This window comes from Ambystoma mexicanum, chromosome 10, assembly GCF_040938575.1.
Source record: "Ambystoma mexicanum isolate Mex_15411 chromosome 10, UKY_AmexF1_1, whole genome shotgun sequence".
In the NCBI taxonomy this organism is placed as follows: domain Eukaryota; kingdom Metazoa; phylum Chordata; class Amphibia; order Caudata; family Ambystomatidae; genus Ambystoma; species Ambystoma mexicanum.
In genome coordinates, this window is record NC_090932.1 from 1,498,549,528 (window position 1) to 1,498,575,358 (window position 25,831).

At 48.4% G+C, this 25,831-nt stretch overlaps 1 protein-coding gene across 3 annotated transcripts in view; it reads left to right on the forward strand.

Annotated features, from left to right (window-relative positions):
- Positions 1-25,831, forward strand: part of CCDC62 (coiled-coil domain containing 62) — a 498,667-nt gene that overhangs the window by 151,023 nt on the left and 321,813 nt on the right. For all 3 annotated transcript variants that reach the window (XM_069619632.1, XM_069619633.1, XM_069619634.1), the window contains one exon: positions 17,307-17,395. In XM_069619632.1, coding sequence (XP_069475733.1) covers positions 17,307-17,395 — 89 coding nt within the window. The remainder of the gene's footprint in view (positions 1-17,306; positions 17,396-25,831) is intronic.

The following is a 25,831-nucleotide window of genomic DNA, read 5'->3' on the forward strand; positions in this document are numbered from 1 at the left end:
TCAGGGGGAAATTCAGTTCAAACCACAGGAATACGCTTGGCAATGGGCTCTAAAATTCAATCACTACGAGGGGTTCAAAATGCACGCCCGGAATGATGACAATGATTGAAGGGAAGGTGGGCACGTTGAATGTCAAGGGTCTAAACTCTCAAAATAAAAGGTCCCTCACGGGTAATATGTTCCGTAAACAACACCTGACGGTCCTATTCCTACAGGAAACACATTACAAGCGTGGGAGAGAGTCCAGAATCAAGGGGAAAGATATCGGCAGCAATTACTGGGCTTCACATCCGACCTCCAAGAAGGAGGGGGTGGGCATTCTCCTGGGAAGGGCTCTCCAACTCACGGGGGTGGAAACCAAGAGAGGATTTGGGGGTCGATTCCTAGGCGTTAAGGGGCTTTGCGAGGGGCAACGAGTCACTTTTGCCACTGTATACGCACCCAACTCGGGTCAAGTAGAGTTCCTCACACGGATCTTTGGCGTCATGGATGAATGGGCCGAGGGGGCCATGATTCTCGGGGGGGATTTTAATCTCATAGCCGACCCCCAACTGGATTGGTGGTCCGCTAGAGGTGGGACACCCAAGGGGATCACTAAGGACAACCTGGCTTTGCAAAACCTCCTGAGGGATCACTACTGGGTAGACGTTTGGCGCAAGGCGTACCCGGCCCAGGGTGGTTACACATTCTTTTCTCCCCCACACTGCACCTACACCAGAATTGACCTTCTGCTGGCCTCAGAGGAGGGGGATGGGGCGGTAACCCAACCAAAGGTCGAGACCATAACGTGGTCGGACCACGAACTACTTGTAGCTAACTGGTCCCTGCCCATCGCCCCGAGATCGGCTCGATGGCGGTGTAACGACACGCTCCTTAGGGACCCAGTATTCCGGGATTTCATGAAACAAGAAATGCTGGCCTACTTCGAGATAAACGACACCGGGGAGACGGACATGTCCACGGTATGGGAAGCGGGGAAGGCCACCTTCAGAGGTCTCCTCATAGCGGAGGGCTCGAGGCGTAAAAGGGAAAGGGGCCTGATCGAGAGCAGACTCCGAGCGGAGTTACAGATCCTGCGGGCCAGACTGGGCGTCCCGGGGGTAGACCGGAGGGCACTATTGGACGAGATGCAGGGCAAAAGACAGGAGCTCCACACGGTTCTCATAGGTGAGGTGGTTAAGAGGATGCGATATACCAGACAGAGATACTATGAACAGGGCGACAGGGTAGGCACTCTACTGGCACAGAGGTCGAGGGGGTGTAGAGCGGAGAGAGGGATTACCCAGCTAGCCGACGAGGAAGGCAGAATTCATGGGAACCGACAGGAAGTGACGGAATGTTTTGCTGATTACTACAGCAAACTCTATTCCAGGAAAGTGGGTGAATCACAGGAGGATATTGCCTCCTACCTGGCAGAACATCCCCTCCCCAAACTGACCGACCAAGACTTAGAGGCCCTCGAGGGGGAAATCCTAGAGGAGGAGGTGGAGGGAGCCATTAAGAGACTGAAGGCCGGGAAAGCTCCAGGCCTTGACGGCTACACAGCGGATTTTTATAAACAGACCCAATCCACCCTAGTGAAGCCCCTGACTAAATTGTTCAATCAAATTAGGGGCAACGACACAATCCCTCCGACTTTCTTACAGGCCCTCATCACTGTCATACCCAAACCTGGTAAGGACCGGGCGGTCTGTGGGTCCTACAGACCCATCTCACTTCTCAACGTAGACGCCAAGATTTTTGCTAGGATCCTGGCCTCCAGACTGGAGAATTCCCTCCCACGCCTGATACATCCAGACCAGGCGGGATTTATCCTTAATAGACAGGGTTCCGATAATCTAAGGAAAACACTTCATATACTAGCCACAACCGAGGCCAGAAACGAAGGCACACTCCTACTGGCTCTCGATGCGGAGAAGGCCTTTGACAGGGTCAGTTGGGCTTTCATGAGGGAGGTTCTCATGTCGGTGGGGATGGGGCCAAGGTGGTTGGGATGGATATCCGCGCTCTACTCCTCCCCTTCGGCCAGAGTGGTGGCAAATGGGATTGAATCTAGAGAATTTCCCCTTGAACGTGGTACGAGGCAGGGATGCCCCCTGTCCCCGTTAATCTACGCATTGGTGATGGAACCGTGGGCAATCTCGATCCGCAATGACATGGCCATCAGTGGTGTGCAGATGGGGGATATGCACTGCAAAATCTGCCTCTTTGCGGACGACGCCCTGCTCTACGTTACTAGACCGTCCCATACAATCCCTCGGCTACTGCAGGGCCTCACAAGGTATGGAGAACTATCGGGGTACAAAGTCAACCTGGACAAATCAGTGGCATTTATGGGAGGGAACCTGCCGGACATAGAGGTGGCCTTTGTGGAGGGCCTCCCCTTCAAGCGGAACGATGAGGGGTTCCGTTACTTGGGAGTCCAAATCACACGTAGCCTCGAAGACCTGTATGGGGCCAACTTCCCCCCCCTCTGGTCAACAATCAGGAGAGACATAGAAAGGTGGGCGGGAACAGGTCTCTCATGGATGGCACGCCTTAATCTCATAAAAATGGTGATTCTCCCAAAATTCCTGTTTCTCTTCCAAATGCTCCCGGTGCAGGTCCCTAAGGCCTTCTTCGATGAAACAAAACGAATCCTCCTTAGATTCCTCTGGCAGGGCAAAAAACACAGGATTTCGTATGAGGTATTGACTAGGACCAAGGAGGATGGGTGGGTGGGCTACCCCGACCTCGAGACGTACTATAGGGCATCCCAGTTGAGGATCCTGGTTGATCACTTCACACCGGGAACGAAAAAACAGTGGGTAGCCATGGATAATAGGCCCCTGGCGCCCGTCACACTAGAGGAATGGCTCTGGGTCCCAAGGAGTACGATCCCTAGAACAGTCTTGAACCACCCGATCCTGAAAGTATTGTGGTCTCTATGGAAGGAGGGAGGTTATTACAGATGGCTCACGACATGGCCCTCCCCCTTGAGCTGTATATGGGCCCCCCCTTTCCTGGCCAAAATAGCGGAACCAGCAGCTTACCAGACGTGGTTCGAGGCGGGCCTTAGTAGGACCGGCCAATTGTGGGTGGGGGGCTCCTTCCTCCCCTTAAAGGACCTCGAGGAAGCCCTGGGAATAGGTACGCTTTCCCCGTTTCGTTATCTTCAGCTCAAGGGTGTCCTCACCGAGCCATCTTGGGGCGATACCCTCAGGAGGGAACTCACAGACTTTGAAAAGCTCCTTCTGACCGCAAAGGGTTCTAAGGGGACAATCTCTCGCCTATACAAGCTCTTTCAATTCTCTATCCCCCGAGACCCACCACCGGCACGCACGCAATGGGGTAGGGACCTAGGCGAGGAAATCGATGACGAGAGATGGACAGAGATGTGTAGACGGGCTAATCGGTCCACATCCTCCCTCCAATATCGCCATCAGGCCCTCAAGATACTACACAGATGGCACTACCCCCCGCAAAGGATAGCTAGAATGCGGCCAGGATATGACCCACATTGTTGGAAATGTAAGACAGAAAGAGGTGACTATATCCACATGTGGTGGGGATGCCCAGTGGTTCAGAAATACTGGGACAAGGTGCGGGCCTGGATCAAAGGGGTGGATGGGATCGAACGGGCTTCCTGTCCTTGGCTCCTCCTTTTCGGGATTAGCAACGGGGAGGACCGGGATAGCACTCAAGACCACATGCTCCAGGTGATGCTGGTAGCAGCTAGATGCTGCCTGGCACAGAAATGGAAACACCCGAAAATGCCAGGGGAAAAAACCTGGGTGACCAAAGTAAGAGCCATCTACGACATGGAGTTCCTCACACACCTGCTTGATGAGTCCAAGTCCAACATCGAGAAAATCTGGCTCCCCTTTTTTGACAAATACGGCCGAGTGGTCTAGGACCTGGTGGCTGAGCTGAGGGATCCCCCTCCTCTCCAAGGACACGGGACCATGGCCCAAGGACCTGGTTGTTAACCGAACCCGTTTGATCAGCATGACTTTGACGTGCCACACACACAATGCACTGACGCCTCTATCGCTAAGAGAGCCCGTTGCGCAAGTAACTACCTATGCCATGAACGCTCGAACTGAAGGGGGGTGGGGGGAGGGAAAAGGAGGGAGGGGTAAGGGGTGTGTTGCGTTTGGTTTTTTCTATATGTTAACTTACATTAATAAATGCAATGTAATAATGTAATCACGCAATGCACAAAGGAAACCTAATAAAATCGATTTTCAAAGAATACATTGGTACATCATGTGAAATGTTGTTATGCAGCTAGAGTTAACATTCCAAGCTTGTGCAAAATAAGCACTTACTCCAAGTTCCCCTCTCTGACAAACCAACTTGTTAACATTCCTAATCGTAAGAAGGGCCACAATATAGATGGTCTCTTTTCCTCTTGTGGCCTTACAAGGGTCTTTAACCTCCTCCCTCTCATCCCCGTATTCCCCAATTCACTTAATCTGGTCTGATCAATGGCCATTCCCCATCTGTTTTATCCTTCCCGGTTCCTTTTATGTTTTGCATAATGTCACTCTATGCTTTATAAGTGGCTTATTATTTTGTACAAGAAGATCTTTTGTTAGATGTAGTTTATTTATTTTTTTATTGGCATTTAGTAAACATTTCTCAACACAACTTTCCCCCTTCCCTCAAGAGGCTAGTAACGCTGTTGTCGGAGCTCTTTTCTGTGATTTCGAGGTGATGATCAACTCCGGGTTCTGGGCCCCACCATAGTCTCTACAGGTGTTGGGGTGGGGGTGGGCGGTAGGGCTTCCGGCCCTATTTCTTGAAGACTGTTCCTCATCTCCTCCTAGAATCTCTTGATCTTGGGGCAGTCAGCCCCACCAGATGCGTATGCAATCCCCCACTCCCCCGCATCCCCTTCAGTATTCCTTGGATGTGGATCGGAACATCTTGTGCAGTTTACTGGGAATGTAATGCCACTGGAGCATCATTTTGTACCACACCTCGCGCAGTTGAAGTGACCTGGTCAATTTTGTGATGTTGTTCCTTAGCTCCTCCTCATGTCTCATGGGTATTGCTTTTCCCTAGCGAGTTTTCCCAGGTGACTTGATACGAACAGTATCTTGTGTCGGGTCATTCTTGTAATTGTTTGTATATATCTGCCACCAGGTGTTTGTCCCCCGAGTGTGAGGTGATGAATATCTCAAATTTCGTTAGTCGCCTTGTAGCAGTTTGTAGCATCTCCTTCTGTCTCAACCGATGTCTGAGCTGGGTATATTCAAATTGATCACTTCCCCATCCCATAGCATGTCTCAGATCTTTTCGTACCCCCTTTTCCTTCCACTTTTTAAATGCACCTTTTGTCCTCCCCGGAGTGAAGTTGGGGTTGACGAATATTGGGGTGAAGGTCGATGGTATTGACGACAGATGCCTATTCTTGAGTCTCCTGTCCCAAATGTCACATGTTGTGCAAAGGACCCTGCTCCTGCGTGCATTCAGAGGTCTCTCATTCCCCTGTAGCCAGAGGCCTGATGGGGACATTCCTGCTACCGCCCTGTCCATGCTTGCCCATATTTTATCAGCACATCCCGTGAACCATTCCCTAACCCTTCTGGGGCCGCTTCGTAGTACTGGTACATGTTAGGGGGTCCTATTCCACCCACAGGGTCTACAGGTCTAGGGGACCTCAGTACATCCATAGCTACTCTCGGGCGTTTATTCTGCCAAATAAATCTGGAGACTAGTATGTTCAAGCTTTTAAAGAATGCACTCGGGATAGCTATCGGCATTGTATGGAATCTGTACAGTATCCTCCGGAGGGGTCACCATGTTAAGTGTTTATACGTCCCATCCATGTGATTCGCATTGAGGACCACTTTGCAAAGTCTGTCTGTCTGTTTGAGTAGGTTGGGTAGGTTTGCTTTGTATAATGCTGCCATCCTGCTCGTCAGTTTGATGCCTAGGTGGGGAGCACTTCTTTATATCACTGGCCGTATCTTTCGGGAGACCTATTTATAACATCTCAGACTTTCCCATATTTATTTTTAAGCCAGATAACCCTTCTTGTTCTTTGAGCGCGGTAACTAAGGCAGGTATCGACTTCTCCGGCTCTACTAATGTAAGAAGCATATCGTCTGCGTTTGCTGCCGTTTTGTGTATTTACCCCCCACAGGGTACCCCCTTAATAGCCTGGTTTTGCCGTAATGCTGCTAGCAGGGGTTCTAGGTAAATAGCATATAGGTGAGGAGACGGGGAGCACCACTGTCTCGTCCCTCATTCTATGCAGATTGCTTCAGAGATTTGGTAGTTTATTGCCAGGCAGAGCACAGGGGCGCTATAGCTTTCTCTAACCATCTGTATGTATCGAGGCGCATAATTGCAATTGCAATAATCACAATTTGTGAGGTCTTTATTTGGCTTCCCCAAAAATGACTACTTTCGCTTCTGACATGGAATTTGTTACCCCATCACCCTCCCTAAAAGAGTTGAACAACTTTGCTAAGAATCCCTTAACCTCATTAGAGTAGGCTTTATGGAATCCCCCTCTAAAATAGTCTGGCCCTGGTGCTTTATTACTCGCCAGATTTTTTTTTATCACACTCTCCACCTCCTCTTCATTTCCCAATCCAGGCTCTCCCTTGCCCCCAGTGTCATCGTTGGCAATTCTAGATTTCCCAGGAATGCCCGTATCTTTTTGAGATTGGGTTTCCCCGTAGTGTATAGTTCCGTATAGTATGCCTCGAGGGCCTTGGTTATCCCTTCTGATTCCGTTGTAAGCTCACCACCAGGTAGCTTTATTCCCTCTATATGCTGCTGACACTTCTGCTGTTTCAGGAGCCTGGCAAGCATTTTTTCTGCTTTGTTTGCGCTTTCGTAATACCTTTTTTGTTTAAGCCATAGTAGGGCGATTTCCGCCTTCGATGTGGTGAGGACCTGTAGTTGTCTCTGTGCCTCTTTTAACTTTATTGTAGTTCTCCCTTGATTTTTGTCCTACTATATTGCTTTGATTCTACGTCGGTGCATCCTCTAGCTCTTTCTCTAATCTGTTTATTTTTGCCTTTAAAGAGATTAATTCTCCCCTCAGCACTGCTTTAAAGGCATCCCATACACTCCTCATCGGTGCCCCAGCAATATCGTTCAGAGTAAAGTATTCCAATATCTTACCCCTCACCTTCTCTCGCATTACCGGGTCCCTGACTATTTCACTTGGGAGCCACCATGACCAGAGTTCTATGCCTCTGAGTGACTCCAGTATACCGGGGGTCCACCATGCGTAGTCTATTCTTGTGTATGTCTGATGCACATGCGAGATGCACGTTTACCCTGTTTCCTGCCCTTTTTCACCCTCCATAGTTAATTTCACGCGATCTCCATTGTATATCGTAGTGCCTCCGAGGGTTGTATGCCTTTGAGTGTTCTGCCCACTCCTATCAATCTGTGGGTCCCAAGTCCTATTAAAGTCCACTGTGATTATTCGTTCCCCGACTACAAATTGTTCTAGTTTCCCTAGGATTTGTTTAAGAAATGAGTCTTGGCCTGTGTTGGGGTCGTAGATGGTTCATATAGTGATGGCTCTCCATTCTATCTGCGCCTGAATGAATATGTATCTCCCGTTCCGGTCTACTAGCGTATTCGTTACTTTTGCACCCAGTGTGTTCTTGAAGCCAATCATTACTCCTGCCGTCTTATTGCTTGCCTCGGTATCTGTAGACTCTTACCACTTGGTGGGCACCAGCCCATGTTTCACCAGGGCCCCTAGGTTACTTAACCTATGCGATTCCAAGTGGTGCCTCTTCTCCTCCCAGCCGAGCCACCTTGTTATAGGATCAAATCCATTGATCGTACGTGTGTCCGAGTGGGGGTGCCCCCGTTCCCGGCTTGTTCAGTCTCATCTGGCTGTCTGCCCCCGCTAGGCCCCCGCTCTCACCTAGGAACTCTTCTCCTTCGTTTCCTAGGTTGGGGGCCTTTCAATTTCTCTCCTCTTTTTCAGTTTACTGTGGACCATTCCCAGGCCTTAGGTTCTCGCCTGCGTGCTTCACCACTCATCTGTGACTATCTCCTCCGTTTCCAACCCTAGTACTGCCAATCCTTCATCGCAGGTTGTCCCCCTTTGTTGTTTCCCCTCCGATGGGAATATCAATCCGAAGGGGAATGTCCATTTATAGGGGACTCTTTATTTATTTTTTTTTTGTTTTTTTTGTGGTTTTTTTTCCCTGTAGTTTCCTGGCCCATCGCTCTTCTTTTCTGCAGGGTTGCTGTAGCCAGATCTTGGAAGAGGCTTACCTCAGAGCCATTTATTCTTATTGACTCTTGACCCCTTGCAGCCTTCAATATGTTCTCCTCGTGTATGAGGCTGGCGCTGCTAGGACACCTCAGGCCTGTTCCCCTCTCTGCTTAGTGCCACTCTATGAACCCCGCTTCCCCACCTGCAGATGTCTATTCTTATCTCTTATGGGGTGATGTCCGCTAACAGAGTGGCAAAGCAGTGTTTTTAGCTCACCATCCGAGGTCTCCTCTGCCAGGCCTTTGATCCTAATGTTTGAGCACCTAGAGCGGTTTTCCAAGACCTCCGTTTGAATCTCAAGATTGTGTGTGGCTGAGGCAATCTGTTCTAACAACTCTGCGTTCTGGCGCACCTCCTTCTCCACTTCTGACAACCCCAGCTCTGTCAGGTCCACTCTGCTTCCCAGAGAGCTGATGTCATCCCTAATTTCTTTTAATGCTTCCTTTAAATCCTCGTTCAGGCCTCCAATCTGTTGCTGGTTGGGGGCCCTCATTCTTTCCTCCATGCTCAGCAGACACATTTGTAGGTCTTCTTTGCTCCGGGCCATGGCCTGTGTCACTGGGGTGGGTTCTTCTTGCACCTCCTGTCTTGCATGCTCTTCCTGCACTGGTTCCACAGGCTCCCTGTGCCAATAGCTTTCTAATTGTGCCTTCTTCTGGCTTTTCCTTAGGTGGTTGAGGGCCCAGGGACTGTTTTCCTTTTGGTGCTAGGCATCTGCAGGTGGGGAAGCGGGGTCTCAAATCTGTGCTTCTTCTTTACCCCCCTGATGTTGCTTCCTTGGGAATAGTGAAATTTCCCTATCTCTTTAGTCTGTTTGCCGCCTCTTCCCTCTTGTCTATGGTGCCCCTTAGCTGCAGTCTTCGCGTTTTACTGGTCTGCGCCTTCTGGGTATATCTTCACGGGGGGGGGGTCCCCCAAGCCTTTTGTCTCTAGGCTGAATGCTGCCTTGTATTATACACCATGGCGGTTTAGAGGTTTAGTGTCTGCCTGATGGGGGCTTCCCTGCCCTGGCCTGCGTTGCAGGCGCGCTATGCGTTTATTTCATGTGCGCTTGTAGCCCCTTTGCACTGCCTGCCCTGCCTTCCAAAGTCGTATGAGCGGCACTTGGTATGGATTGTTGGCAGTGGGGCTTAGGGGGGGCTTGTGGTCCTGCTTTCTGCTTTACTGGTGCTCCTTCAGATTCCTCTTTTCCGGGCCCCCTTTGCTTGGGGCTGCCACTGGACACCTGCTGTTTGGTGAGTCTTTGAGGTTGCGTGTTGTTTGAGCCACTCGCTCTGTCTGCCTTTGTATCCCTCTGGTGGGGAGGGGTCTCTGGGTTTTATTTTGGGCTGGCACCTCTTTTCTGCCTATGCCACCCGTTCCTCTCCTCACCTTCAGGTTCGCGCCTGTCCTGTCTTCCTTCTCCCTGTTCGCCTCTTTACGGTGGGATTCTCTGTTGGCTGGGCTCTCCCTCACCGGATCTCCTCACCTCTTCCCTGCGGGGCAGCTCCGTTGGCGGGGGTCCTCTTCTGACCCTCTTCACCCGCTTCTCCGTGGGGCCGCTCTGATGGCTGGTCTCCTCCTCCTGGGCCGCCTCTGAGTGTCTTGCCTGTGGTCTGCTTCTCACTGTTCTGGCTCTTGAACCGCGGGCCTGGCGGCTCCCTTCCTCGTCTTCTGTTAGGGAGAATTCTCAAAAATGTCCTAATTCCCTTCAGCTTGGAGACCCCAAGCAACTTTTCTGGATTTTGAGGACTTTATTTTTTTACCTGGAGAGAGTGTGACCCTTTTTCCCCACTCATGTGATTTTGAAATGTGTTTTACTCTTGTGTTTTCTTTGGGTATGGAGTCTAACCAACTCATAGGCATCATCTTTTCATTTGTCACAAAGCACCCTCAGTGCAGTGGCACTGGGAAACCTTTTCAGGCTTTCCCAAGGTTTAAATACCTTCTCTGGGATAAACTACTGTTTCCTAGAGTAAGCAAATTGAAATTGACTTTATTAGTCGATTAGTCTCTGTGTAACATCATTACAGCTCACTTTCCCTCTTGAGATGAGCCTGGCTGCTCAGATCCGCTACCAAAAACTGTGTAGTACAGACTCATACCAAAGGTTGGTTTTGCTTACACCTGTAGTCCTAGTTTAGTGTAGTGGTCCCAAAGGGTACTGTATACAAGCGTTGCCATACATCTTCCCCACAGGATCAGTGCCCCAACGGCTTCCTGTCGGGCTGTGCAGTCCTCCTCTGGTCTCGGATGCTCGCCTCCACGCTGCTCAAATCTGTTCCTCTTGGGGGTGGGGGTGTAGGGGGGGTGGGGCTAAATGTGCCCGCTGGGCATTCCATTGTCCTTGGCAGGGTTTTGGACCATTTGCTGTCCCTGCCAGTTGCTCCGGCGGCTCGTAGGTGGACGACTTTGTTGCATTGTTCTAGGAAGCTTTGTTTGTCGGCCCCTGCTTCTCCTCTGTAAGTGCGCACAGTAGCCGGTCCTAGCACTGCCTGGGTTCATTCTCTCTGGTGGGTTCTCTGCGCTCGTCCTGCGTTTTGCTGCTGCTCAGGATGTTCTGGACTCGACCTGGGTAGTTTTCTCCCCCTCAGCTGGGGACCCCTATATGCAGTGACTTTTGATCCGGCTTATAATTCGCGTTTAGCAAAGTCCTGTCCTGGAGCTCACAGGAGTGCACCCTCACTCCACGGTGGCCATCTTGGAATCCTAGATGTCGTTTTTTGGGGGGGCTTTCAAGAGTGTGGTATGTGGTCCTGTAAAAAGCATGATTGTCTAATTGAATCTTTATTTTCATAGCTGGAGGAATGGACAGTGTGAACTAGCTCTTTGAATGGAAAAATCAAAGTGTTGGTGACCTAGAGGAAGGATAAATTGGTCTGTTGCTGGATTTTTTGTATATCAAATTTGACTTCAAGACTGGATGACCTCATGGGGTACAGTTATCATGGCAGACGTTAAGTCATCTGTCCAAACATGTCTGAGGTCCAATTCTAGATGTACGATACGTGTGTCAATAGTCAAGGCAGGGGTACTGTGAATCTGTAGGATGCTGTATTTGAAATCCGAAATACCAGAGTTAAATTACTGTTCACACCAGTGGGAGTGTGTCTCGTCTATTGGGTGACTGGAAACGTGGACGTGAATCTGTTATCCACCCACATTGTCTCGGCTCCCTGTGCCTCTCCCCTGGTGTCTGTCAGCCATCTTTGTTACTCGCGACTGCCTTAAGCCACTTCCCTCTTACTTCCTCAGTGCCTTGTGTCCCCAACCCAGGCACTCCACACCCATTGTCTGGTCCTCACCCCGTTCTCCTTACCTTTTCCCCAACAGCATGTCTTGATTTGGCCTCCCACCTGCATGAAAATGAGGAAAAAGACGTTACTATATTCCATCAACACCATCTTTGTAGTTCCTTTTTAAAGGAAGTGGGCTAAAACTATAAATGGCTTTTAGCATCCCAAATTAATCCCCAGAATCCTAATATTTGTCTGCCCTCTTTCAGGGCCGAACAGGGACTGCAGCAGCCCTGAGCCCTTGACAAGGCACTCTCTACACTCAGGCCTTTCTTTGGCTCAACCAGGCGAGCTGTTACCAGCGCTATCCCCATAGCATAAATAATTCCATTGCTGCAGGTGAAGTGACTTGGGGGCAAGGAGTGGTGAGGTGTGCTTTCACTAGGAGTGTTATTACCCCTTCTACGAATGTGGGGCATCTTGCTGAGACTGTTCTAGTCCGAAGTAGTCTAGAACTGTAAGATATTTGGAAAAAAGTGAAAGCCTCTGTGTGTAGATGCAACAAGTCCAATTAACCTTTTTAATGACCTACTACTCAAACATGACTACAGATCCTCATGATAAACTCTTCATACCATACCAAGTGACATACCCTTTTGATTACTAGTCTGGTCGTGCTCACAAGGTGTGATTTGTTACAGGAACACCCATTCTCTTTTGTGAGGGAACAGGCCAACAAGGGCTGAGAAGGGTCAGTCTCTGCCTGATATCTACCCCAGAGGGGGGAAGGAGCGGGGATTCCCTAAGCTCATTAACCCATTTGAGAAACTGTATGCTGGTTCATGTATTGGGGATGCCAGAATTGTGAGGAAGAGTGTTTGTGACGGCTGGAAGCCAGATTGCTGTCTACCGCCCGGAAGAGGGCATACCCTGGCATAGTGCTGCTTGACACCCAGAGCTGTGAAAGTTCCACCTGATCAAAGAATCTTTCAAGGGACATCCCTGACCCGACATTTGACCACTTTTCCCCACCAAAAAGATCCAGTTCGCTGTGTGCAGAGGAAGGTTTCCCACCAGCCAAATCTGAAGATGTCCCGAAGGTTCAGCCTTGGTGAGTGTCATGATGCCTGCCCCCGGAAGACCAGACCAGGCCCAGCAGCCCCGGAAGCAGGCATCATGCCACTTGGAGCATGCCCAAAAGCCCCAGTTAGGGGCTGTTTGGGTGCAGTCCTGGCGCCTGTGGCACCAGGCTCATAAAGATAAAGTCAGTCCTGCCGCCATGGGCTCCAGGCTCATTATTGATAACTTACCTGAAGCAGACCATGCTGCATGAAGACTCGAGCCAAATGAGGCTTAGGAGGGACTGTTTTACTGAAGGGACTATTTTGTTACTTGGGTGGGGCTGTGGAAGAATACTTACCTGGATCTTCTTCCAAGGCTATTTAAACCACGCCCGGACAGCCAAACGTGCTTCGCGTTATTCTGCTTGCTGCAGCGTAACGCTCATCGTGTTTTCAGCAGCTCCAGTCTTCAGCCACGCCCGCTTCAGTCCTGGGACTCCTGAAACAAGAAAAGAAGGATAAAGGTTACAACAGGAGTTTTAACTTTAATCCTTACCTGAATCCTGATCCATTTCGCCACGGAGCTGAAAGACAGAAGTCTTTGAAGCATTGCTTCGCATTCCTACGGCGCCGCGCTGAACTCACCTGCTTGGCGGTACTTCAGCATTCCATCACGCTCTCTCCATCCCGCGGCCGCCCTCCGACACCTAAGGAGACAAACACAGCAAGGTGAGCAAGGGGACTCTCTAAGGCTATACAAGCTACCCCCAAGGACTTACCTGATTTACCACGGGAGGTACTCACCTCATCTCGGGTCGGCACAGTCAACTCTGCTTCATCGCCGTACCCCGGCCCCTAAGGGGAGAAAGCAAAGGCAATACCAGTTACCCCCCACAAAACGTACCTGATTTACCACGGGGGTCTCACCTCATCTCGGGTCGGCACAGTCTACTCTGCTTCATCGCCGTACCCCGGCCCCTAAGGGGAAAACCACAATAGACTTACCTGAATCTTACCAATTGCCATTTGGAAATCTTCGAGTGGATTAATCGGCAACCTGCAAGGAATCGGACAGAGTGAAGATCAGACATTTGAACTCTTATGAACAATTGGACTTTAGAGTCAATACTGGAACTCATCAATTCCTCTACGCCAGTGAAGTAACTGGTCATCAACGCACCCCTGCGGTCGACGCAGGATGGAGAGCTCATCCTTCCAAACCATCAGGTGAGACTAAGGAGGGGACATCCAGAGTGATCTGTGGGAAGACAACGGGAGTGGGGAAGGTGGGTTGACACTCAATTCCACGGGTGGTTAATTCCTCTTCTCCTTTGCAGAAGAATATTCTTGCGAGCCAGACAAACTAGGCTGAGCGGGCGAGTCCAGTCAGTCATCTCGGCGCTACACGTCACGCTGGTGGAAACAGCGGCCCAGTTCCGGTCGATGCCCCCGTGGGAACCAGGTGAGCGTAACAGTGAGGGTCTGTTCTAGTCCAGTGGCAGAGTCCAGGTCACCAGAAGCCATCCAGAGGTATGTGCTGCGGCACCGAAGATCCAAAAGACAGTGAACCGCGAAATCCTGAAACCCAAAACCTACTTTAGGCACTGCACCCGTGCCGCCGAAAGTCAATCAAGGTCTCCCAAGGCCTTATCCTCTTCAGTTAAGCCTTGTCTAGGTCCAGAGCAAGTTTCCCCTTCTTTGGACATCCACAGCCAGAGTAACAACCTGCCAATATAGACCACTGTGAAGACTGGGAGTGCTGCCTTTCTGACAGTGCTTTGTGCCTTTTTTTCTCTTGATCTCGACATCCCCCCCCCCACTCCTTCTTCCAAGGGGGGGTACATCCTCGAGGGGTTACGCCGAGTAAAGCCAAGAAACTCCACCACTTTGCCTGCCAATGCACCAAAGGTACTGTGACGCGGAGGAGCACCTTGCAGCCTCAGGAATCGTCCAGGAGTCCTGAATTTGTCTTGAATCCTGTTCTCCTGTGGCCTCTCGGGTACTTTGAGGTGGTAGAACCTGTAAAAATAAAACGGAGCATTATTGAACATTTTTGGACTGGGCTGTAAAAGACACGTTAAGGTACTCCCTAACTTTTCCATTACAGGTAGCCCAGGTGGGGTGGGATCCTCACCCAGTATTACTATTTGAGTCTCACTAAAGTATACTCCATATATTCTGAAACTAAACTGCCTTTCTCCCTTAATGTATGAAAGTACACCTTACTTAAGAATGCACATGCCTTTTTTAAAACTGTCCTGAGTTGGTACATTATTAATGAATTGAAGTCTAGCGTGGTACCACATAGTGTATATAATGTTGCCACTTTTCTAATTAGTATTACCAAAGTGCAAAGTGTGCTATTTGTATGTATATATATATATATATGTACTGTACATTATATAAAGAAGCTGTGTTATCACATAGTGTGTGTGCATTCCTTTGTGGGGACTTGGGGGGGGGGGGGGGGGGGGGGGGACGCTGTACTTGAGAACCAGCCTGCTTCATCTCCTGAGAGCTTAAGCCTGGCTGTCCGTCCAACGTTACCAAATTGAGAAATTGAGAGCCTTCACTGGGGTGCTCTGTGCCTCTGCATCAACCATATAGAGGGCAGAGGTACAGATAGTCGCCTCCAGTCTTTACAAGAGGTGATTGAAAAATGTACAGTGCGGTGGAGTTGGTTACTGGGAAGTCCGGGAAGAGGAGTATGAGAGGAAGAAGAGGGTCGTCCTCCCTGGTCAAGAAGGTGAAGTTTGGAGCACATATATGAGTGGGTGGTAGGGAAGTTTCAGTGGATTGGGGCAATGAGAGAGAAAGCAGAGGATGGACCAGTAACCGAAATTTAGGATGTGGTTGAATGAGAGTACCAGGAGATTGTCAGTTAGGTCCCGGGAGACGGGACATGCATAGACCTTTGCTTTGGCGGTTGAAGGGAGATGATTGAGGGTACTGGTGGTGACGTTTGGGAATTTGTTGCGGAGTAAGAATAAGCTAGAGGAGGCCAGAAGGAGGCAGAGTAGGTTTAGTATATGGTATTGGTCAAAATTGTAAGTGAGATGCGGTGGATTTTTCTGATATTCAGGAGTATTAAACCTGGCTGCCAAGAGGTGGTGGTAATGGAGATGGAGGAGGTTGAGTTACCTGTCAAAAAGGACTCGAGTTTGCATGCCGTAAGGTGTGGGGGAGGGGAGAAGAGAGAGCGAGAGAGAGAGAGAGAGACACACACAGGGAGACACACAGGGAAACACAGGGCAGCGGTGGGTGTGGGATGGTATATCGAGTCTGTCTTGGAGGAGTGAAGCATAGGACGACAAAGTGCCATCCAGTGGCAAACTGCTGAGTGGCAGGCAGCGAGTAACCCGTCATGTCAAAGGTGGTGAAGTAGGATTAGGACAGTGGATACTTTATGGTGTGCTGCAGTTGGGAAGATGGACATTTAGGTGAGGGCTGAGTGACTGCTGTGGAAAGCAGATGAGTGAGTGGGGGAAGAGGGAGGTTTCTGATAGGGGTGCCTTAGTGCATGTGTGAGGGCGTTCTTGTCAGGAGTCAAGTCCTAAAAATTAAAGTGGGGCTATTCCTCAACATACGCATTGGGATGTGACGTCGCCAGAAATGAGTATATCAAGGTGAAATATGCACATTTCATTAAATTGGCTTTGCGTAACCACCCAAGTTGCACAGGACGAATGGCATTTGCCTTTAATAAAAATAAACACGCACACAAAACCAAGACAGGATATTTTCCTCTAATAGTGTTTTTTAAAACATTAAAAGTTGTGCATGTTTTAAACTCCAAGAACCAATACAAATGTGTTCCCTGGAACTTAGTACCAAAATGGGACATTTCTCGATTACTTGTTGGTAATTTTTCATCCGGTTATATATAGTGCAAGAGGGCATTCGATGTTTCTCATTTTAGCTGGGGGGTGGGGGGGCACTGAGTGCACCCTCTGGAAAAAGTTGGTGGCCGCGTGTACCATCAACTTGAGCCCTGGTTCTTGTAGGCAAGCCAAGTCTTTGCACTATTTGCGAACGCGACTTTGCATTTGCATCTCGAGTGGGTGGATTTGAAGGGTGATGCAGGGTTTGGGCGAGGAGAGGAATATTGATGATGAAGGGGTGGGGAGAGCACGGTGGAAGTCCCAGAAGACCTGTTCAATAGAAGCAGCATGGGGAGATGCCACGGAGGGAAGGGAGGGCCTGACTGGTGCTAGCCAGGGGGGGGTGGGGTAGGGGGGGTGTAACGAGACGTGTTTCAAATTGCGCTTGCAGAATGGGGAGATGGGGTGTGGTGATTGTATTCATGAGTTTCGAGCATACAATGTTTTACTACAAATATTTCACCATATGCACTCTATAAATCCTGCAACTGTAAGTTCATTTCTATAATACAACTTTGGTTCATTATTGGGATGTCATTAACTCGGCGGTGCAATAGGATAAACCCTATTTTGTGAAAGGAATTTTAATATTGCCAACGAAGGACAACTTGCATGGTGTGTAGAAAACAGCATAAACCTAGTATTGTAATGTGCACCTGTTAGGATTGCATGCGATTCGTGGGAATAGAACTAGCGCATTTGAATTAACTCTTTCATGCATAAAATATCAGGTTGTTGTCCACCCCGCGCCCCATCCCGCTCCCCGAGTACTTTGCGATAGTGATATCTGGCACGTGGTCGTCTTTGCAATATTCGATTTAAGCTACAGATGCTACTTTTGGCTTTTGCTTAGAAAGAACCCTCCTACAATAAGTTTGTTCCGTTTTGGTTTTCTTTTAAATAGCTGAGCGAGAAAAGCGCAAAGATCAGCTTTTGGATCTAGCAAAATCGAAGAACGAACGAATGGATACCGAGCTGTACAACCTGCGGCAGGTATGCTCTTGTCCATAACTTCAAGTGGGACATCTTGAGCGGAGGGGGGGAGGGGAGGTTCCAGTACTTTATAAGGTTTGCATTCTAGTTCTGGTTTGAAGATCTACGTTCTCCACATTGCACTTAGATGATTGCGGCCAGTTGGGGTCATTCGTTCAGAGTCCTTATGAATGCCGGTGTCTGTACAGTTTCATGGCCATAAAAATGACACTTTTTAAATGTATTTTCTTCTCTTATTGGATTTACTGTGTGGTCTGTCAGCCCTCCTTTTCCCAAAGCTCACAGAGGTGTTTTAAGCATAATTACTAACCATTAGTGCAATATCCATTTGAACAAAGTACCATCCCTATGGAAATGTTGTAATGGGTTGGCGTGCTTCATAATTTATTTTTAATATTTTTTTTTTTTAGGTGGGGTGGTCCACCGTATACTACAAAACCCAGTGCTCTGCCAATTTCATTCTTTTGGTATGATATTATAGGTTATTTATAGTGCGATTAATACCCAGAGGTTTCTAAGCGCGGACCCGGAGATCGAACCTGTTTTGCTCTGTCGTCTTGCTTCCAAGGTGAGCACGTTGCCGCTGAGCTATCCTCCTGAGGAGGAGCTATCCTGCCTTCATAGTGCTCAATGCGCCCATCTTTGAAACCTTTGAAATGATTTTGGGATTTTGCGTTATTTGTGCCTGATTTTGGTTGAAAAGCGTGTCCATTCACGATGAAATCCTTAATTACTTTGGTTGGATTGACTGAAAAGTTAGACACCTGGTCTATGGTGGAGCAGAGTGGGAAAGTGTGGTATGTGCTACACTTAGTCTAGGAATTTCTCCCAGACTTCTATACTTACGGTTGCAATGTCACACCTCAGGACTTTCACCAGTGGATCTCTTTTAAGGTTCGCCGTTTGTCTACAATCTCCGTGTTTGCTGCCCATGCCTGGTTTCACCTGGCAATCAATAGAGTATGCCAGGTTCATTTCTAAAACACATAAAATATAGTTGACGTTGTACCATCAAAAGAGCAAACGTCAAATGCCTTTCCTTTTTCCAGAGGACATAATAAACGATACATGTACGTCAAATATATTTTTGTGATTTCAGTTTTACTTTTAAAAGGGTTCTCCCTAATGTGGATTTATTAAAAAATGACAATCTGACTGCATAGAACAATTTAGGTGTTGCTCAGACTGGAGGAGGCACCACACTGCTATTTAACCAGCCCCAGCACAGAAGTCCATTCCCCAACACGCCCTCAACTGTCCACCCCGAGTGCCTGCTTTAGGGTCAAATTATCACTTGTGCTGCAGGTCGACAATGTCTCCAGTTGCTTTGACCCTCACCCTGGTTGACTGCTACACCCGCCTCTTGTCCCAAACACTGGCCATTCTGAACATCAAGCGCTCAATTTCAAGCTTCGTTCTTGCCACCAAAGTGGTCGGACCCCTAAAATCCCAGCTCTGGCTCCTTGTTGAGCAGAGGGTTAGCTCTGCCTTACCCACCGTGTTTTTATCTTCCCTGCCCCGCCCCATATACATTCCGGATCTATTGCTTCCTTGCGAACCGACCAGAAGTCTAAGGTCGTCCAAGCAAAATCGACTTGCCCTCAATCAGTAGAGAGACAAACTTGTCTTGCCAGTGACCTTTCCATGCACGACGCTCTTTCCCGTGGAACTCTCTTCGTTTGTCTCGAGGACAACTTCTGAAAGCAAATCTTTTTAGACTTGAGTCACGCTGACGGTAAAACCACCTCTGCCTTCAATTGCTGCCCTTATTGTGACCTCTGGCCTCCGCTTACATCCAAATACTTTTAATCCGTCTCCTAGGAGCACAAGCGCTAAATTAAAAACGATAAAGAAATAAATTCTTATCGCGCAATGAGATTACAGGATTGCCTACAACATTGTCTTTTTACATCTTTGATGCAGGCCAGCCCTGGTCTCTTACTGCCCAAACATTTGAAATGGACCAGTGGCAATCACTAACCAGATGTGGCCCAGTTATGGAACTCTGTCTACACAAGACATGTCTGCAGCCTCCCAGTGGCAGCCCGGGGGAAATGCAGTGTGGGGTGCATAATGTGGCACACTTAAGCCTTTGTTGTGGAGCCAAACGCTGCATCTTTCATGCTCCCCCCTCATCTCTGTGCCTCCATATGAGGCTGTGGACGAGCTCCTTTGCAATAACAGTTCAGAAAGGCGTAAAAGGTGATGAGCTGCTGTGCACCCTTTCTAAAAACCGCCAATTGATGTAGACTGAAGGTGCTCAAGTACAGGTCACTTGTTTCTTTCCTTTTGCAAACCTGTTTTTTTTTTTTTTTTTATTTGTTTAATTGTATAAAACAATTTTTACAAAATTGAAGAGGGGCAAGAGGAAAGGAGAGATAGAGAGGTCCCCCCATTAACTGATCCAGATTCCCTGTAAAACTAAGACAATCTTTGTCCAGAGCCCCATGCATCTCAAAGTTCCCCGAAAGGCTCTGTCAGATCAATTCTTTTTCGAATCTAATTCAACTTCAAAATTCGAGATCTAGAATTCATAGTCAGATACTGAGTCCGTGTCACCCCTCAGAGCAGTTAATGTGAGGGCACCCAGCTGATAACCCTGCTCACATACTCCCGTCAGGACAACAGTTTAATCTCTCGAAAGAAGCCCACCACCGCAATCACCCAAGTGGTCTTCACCCCACTAAGGAGCCGACACCACCATTCTTCTTCTTCGTAGACATGTAGGTTTTTAAACAAATGCCCCAAATGTCTCAAACGAGGGCCTGTGAGTCCTAAGCAGTTAAGGAGGAGATGTCTTATGGTTTCTGCCATCTCTAGCTTCCTGCAGAATCTACAAACTTCATCCGATGCCAACTTTCTTCAGAATAGGACTTCCCTTGTGTGTAGGATGTTCATACGGATTCTTAAAAAGTGAACCCTGAAGCTGGGATCCGGCCCTTATATCAAGTAAGGCTTAAGTTCGTTCACTTTAGTCAACTGTGGAGGCAAATCTGTGAACAATTTTGATGCGGCTGCTTTTTCTAAGGTGTCGATCCAGTCTTGCTGTAATAGACGCAGTTTGAACTTGGAAGGGTTGTGTATTAATTCGTTTTTACAGCTTCCAGCGCCCTCTAGGAATGCGTCAATCTTTGCCGCCCATTTTGTTAACATTTTGCATGTTCCCGACTGAATTTCTTGCTGAATTTCTTGCATAATCAATGGGGGGCTTGGAAGTAAAGACTTTCGAAATAGCATGACTTCATTACGGGTCACAATGGAGGTCAAGGATTGTAGAGAAAGTTCCCTTCTTAATAGCACAATTGGTAGCGACTCGGGGAGGTTTAGAACCTTTCTCCAATAAAATCCTTCCAGTTTGGACCAAAAGGAGGTTGGAAGGTTCGGTAAAGCTTCTACCCCGTAAGTGAGTGTTGGAATTACTTTAGACTTATAGAAAGTCACTACTGGTGCCAAAGTAAATTTTCCATATTTTTTCAGTATTGCTCGGGATTGTGAAACGAGCAGTCTTGCTTTGGACATGTTTTCCTGCATCGCTGTTTCCTTACTATTCATGTTGATGATAACGCCCAGGTATTTGAAGCTGTCCACCAGTTCAATTTTAGTGTTGTTTATCACCCATGTGAATTTCTCCAATTTCCTTTCCTTTCTACCCAGAATCATGATCTTAGTTTTTTCCAAGTTCATCAAAAGATTATTTTCCTTCAGATAGGAGTTGAGGTTGTTTATCTGCCTCTGGAGGCCAATCGGGGTTACGTCGAAGAGTATTATGTCGTCCGCATATAGTAGGTGTGAGATTTTGCTTAATCCCAGTGTAGGAGGGAACATCCGGACTCTGGCTTCATACTCTTTAAAATCGGCCATGTATGCATTGTACAGAGCGGGGGCTAAAGGGCATCCCTGCTTCACCCCTCTTGCCGTTTTCATCCAGGAGGATAGGAGGCCTTGGTTGTTCAGCCGGACACATACTGAGGTGTCCGTATACAAGGCCTTTATGGGCTCCAGTATCCTTGGGGGGCAAGCGTGAAGTTGCAGTTTTGCCCAAAGACGTTGCCTGTCTACCCGATCGAATGCCTGCACCAGGTTGATAAATGCGATGTATATCTTCGGACTGCCCTCGAACACTTTGGCTTTTAGTATGCTCACCGCCAAGATGTTAACCGTAGTTCCGACGTTTTTCACAAAACCCGCCTGAAGGGGGTCCGACAGGCCAGTCGCAGAAATCCAGTTGCTAAAGTTATCCAGGATTATGGCACCGAAAAGTTTTCCTATGGAATCTAGTAACGCGATGGGGCGATAATGTGCAGGATTATCTTTAGCTCCCTTTTTAAAGATGGGAACCAGGATCGCTTTTTTCCATGATGCAGGAATGGACGAGAGGCTTACACAGTTTGAAAATACCTCCTTAACGAAGGGTGCCCAGAAATCCAATTTATCTTTTATGTCAAAATTGGTTATTCCATCCGGTCCTGCCGCCCTGGAACCATTTAGTTGTCTTATTTTCGTTTTGATTGTGGACAGATCCAGAGGGATTTCCCATTGTTCCCCAGAACCAGGGGCTTCGCTCTCTTTATCCTTATTCGGAATTCCATAAAGCTTTTCAAAGTGGGATGTCCATGTCTTTTCACCAATCGAGTATTGCAGTGCCTGATTTACTGATTTGGAGTTGCCCTTGATTAGTGACCAGAAATCACGTGCCTTGTGTCCACTGATAGCGCGCAGCATGTTTTCCGCGTCTGCCTGGATCCCATTTGCTTTTGTTGACTTAAGCCAAGCTTTGTAATTTTTTAATGCCATGATAGCTTCGTCCTTCTTGCTTAAGGATGTTGATTTAGCTGCCTCCCGTTGCAATTTTCTGACCCCCTTTCTTCGGGCTACTAGCTGTTCATTATATGTGTGGAGTGGAGCCTTGTTTCCCTGTTTCGACACTCCTTTTTTCCGTTGGTATACTTGCAGCAGGGGGGGGAGTATTCAATCCGACTTGCCGGGCATAAATGCTCGACCATTTTGCGTGCCTTGTATTGGGTAGTTATATTGGTGATAGCCACTTCGGACAGTCTCAACCTGTTCCCGCTCTGATTTTCTACCAGGTTCTGAGCGTCGTAGACTGCGTCGCTTCTCCTTGAGTACCACGAGAAGGTGAGCAAGTTGTGATCACTTTGCTGCGTCCTGGTGATTACAAAGGATGTAAGCAGCGGCAGTAGGCTCCTTGAAATTTGGATGTAGTCTATTATTGCTGATTGATCCATTCTCTCCCATGATGGAATTATTTCGAACTCCTTCACTTCTTTTTGCCTGAGGATGTGCATCTCTCTTGCTTTTAGAAGATTGTGCCATCTGTTGTTTCTACTTTGGAGCACCGTAGAGTGAAAAGTTAGGTCGATATTCAGGTCTCCTGCAATGATCACGTCACTGGAATTAGATGTTCTCAAGAAATCGTCAATTAGAGATTCGATTTGAGCTATGAAGTAGTCGTTAGTCACTCGCTTTGGGTTCCAGTAGGTGTTGATCAAGAGGATCTCAGTGCTTTGGTTAAGCTCCAAGGACCCTTCCGTCCTTTCCCACTCCAAGAGCGTTGCCAGAATAAATTCCGAAGCCAAAAGTGTCTTTGACAGTGATAAGCCTGAGCCCACTCTTATGGCGGTAATAAGCCCAGATCTTGGTCTACCTCTCTCACTACTCTGGGCAGGTGAGTGTGCCAATTGAAAACCGTCCAGCGTGGGAGATTCAATTAGCCATGTTTCCTGCAAGCATAGGGCATCGAAGCTCCCAAAGTTGACGTCTGATGTAACAGTTAAATGGGCGAATCCTCTGGTGTTCCACGATCCCAATTTCAGTGCCCCCTCCGGGGGTTCCAGGGGAACCGATGCCTTCGTGAAAGGAACACTGAATTAACTCTCTAGTGGCTACTGTCTGTTGACTAGGGGATTCGAGGGGTCCAGGTTGTATCTCGATCCCTTCGCTATAGGGACAATTTTTTCAAATAAGCTTCTGCCATGATTCATTGTTGCGTCAATGTGTTCCACACGTTGAAAGGTTCTGTGTGTCGAGTGGGGTGCCGGAGAGAGTCCCCTCTCTATACTCATTCTCCTTTTCACATCCCGACGAGTATTCCAAATATTAGATTCACGCCGAGGCCTGTTTTCAGCATATTTACAGGCAGCTTGGTCCCTGGTAGGAGTCTTGCGAGGCCGGAGGCCTCGAGCAGGTTCCTGCTGTCTAGGTCGAAGATAAGGCTGCTCTAGCAGGGACAACTTCGACGTTTTACCCTCCACCGCATATGACAGGTCGAAACCAAGATTGTACAATTCTGCTCTTGCTTTCCAGATTTGTTCTTGGATATAGATCGAACCTATGTGTAGGAACGAACTGTCTTTTCTTCCATTAGGATTCGGTTCCAAGATTTTTATGTCTTTTGTGACGTCGATATTAGACAACCGACTCTCCTGGAACAGTTTGGATAGAGCCTTACAGTTCAGTGTCCAGCTATCCAGTCTTTCAAGTGTTCTTTGCAATTTGAAAGTTCTTGTCGTCATTTTCCTTTGCCTTGGTGAAGGAGAACGATTAGTACGAGAGGCTCCCGCAGCTCGCCGCCTTGTTGATCCCGACAGTGCATGAACCTTGGTTCTAAAGCGGCATTTGGAGTTGTCCATAGGGGGGCTCCTGTTCTTTTTTCTGTCCTGTTGGACCCAAGGGTTTTTTTCCCCGGGAGAGCGTGATCTTTGCTGTGGGTCTCGGCCGTGATCTTCATCTTGGTTTCTCCCGAGGGACCCCTTACCCTGCGCTTGTCTCAGCTTCCTGCTTGGACTTTTCTGTGGCAGAGAGGTTTTTTCTAATGCTCGCTGCGAAGACGAGGGAGAATGGAGGAGCAAGGCTTTTGATTTCGGTTCATCCGATTCTCTGTTGTCGCAACTTTCAGGTTTTTTTCTTTTTTGATTCGGCGCTATCAGAGTTTCTGGTTCGGATTCCTCGACCGTATATGTACTCAAATTCATTAGGTCAATAGAGATATAGGAATCCTCTCGCGACCTCTCTAAGCTCCGTATAGCCCGCTGCGTCTTGTCCGGGGGTTTTAGTTTGAAGACTTGGCGATTTTGTGTAGGTGGAGTTGGTTTACCTTGGTTATTTAGACCTCTACTCTCTGCTTTGTCTTTTTGTGCGGGCTGTTGAGGGAGCTTATGTCTTGCAGCCTTTTTGCCCTTGCAGACCGGTTCACTTTGGCCTTTATGTTGAAATATTTCAAAGGTAGACGGGATTTTCATTTTGGCGAAATCGACTGGTTTCGTGGTTGTTTGAATCGCAGCTCCTTCTGGTAAAGTAAAAGCCACTGATCCGTTTTTCCTTCCTGGTTTATCAGTCGATCGTTCAAAGGCAGGGCTACCTTTGTACTTTGCTCTGTCTGAACTCCGCATTTCGCCAAAGGTAAGGGTCTATCGATTGGCCGAGTGCCCACTTTTATCTCCCGGGTAGACTCCAGACCTCTCCTGTCCTTGCCTTTGTGTTGCTGAGAAGCAGTGATGAACCCCTCCAGGAAATTCAATTTGGTGTGCATAAGTGCGATCAGGGTGGTTTGGTCTTTTAAGGTATCGCTAATGGCTTCATATAATTTCCCGAACGGGGCCAACGCGATAGTGACTGTAGATAGAATAGTCATGAGATCCTCTTTTTTCGGGGGGGTTTTAGCCTCTTGGCTAGCAGGAAATTTGCCTTGACATCTGAGAGGTGTCAGAGGGCCACAATCTTGGTGGAAGCCTAAGCTTTTTTCATACTGAGGGCCTTCCTCTCCAAAGTGTGGTTCCATGCTAGTCTCCAGGGATCGAGGGTAAGAGGGCTCAGTCACTTTATGTAGCGCGGGGAGACCGCTTACCGATACCGGAACTGGATAAGTCTCCCCCGCTAGGGTTCCTGACAATCCCGATCCCTCTGCTTGGTTGTCCGTGCAGGGTGGAGTGCCAGTAGTCAAGGTGGCACTTCTCAAGGTCCCACTTTCTACGTGGGCTAACTTGGTAATCAGGTGTGGAGAGACAGACCTCTTATTCAACCGGACGTGGGTGCCCGCGCCCTTGTTGAGTTCTGTGGGAACTCTCCCTATTGGAGCTTCTTTTCCCATGTTTAGTATATTGGGGGGCCGGCTCCCTTGCGCGATTAGAAGCGGTGCATTATTGCTCAGACTCTCCGACATGGCGGTCGTATTGGCAGGAAGGTTCGGAATTGAGAGGTGCAAGGCTCTATCTTCGACTATGGCCAAGAGTTCTGCGTCTGAAACGTCGTGATGACCTTCGCCCTCCATTCGTATTTGTTTTCCGAAAAACTCTTTCAGGGTTGACATACAATGAGGGATTGTTTGTTTTTTCCCCCCCATCTGTCCTCTTTTATACGGAGGCTTGGCCCTCACCGTCCTACGGGAGGACATCTTATGGCTACCTCCAGAAATTTTCG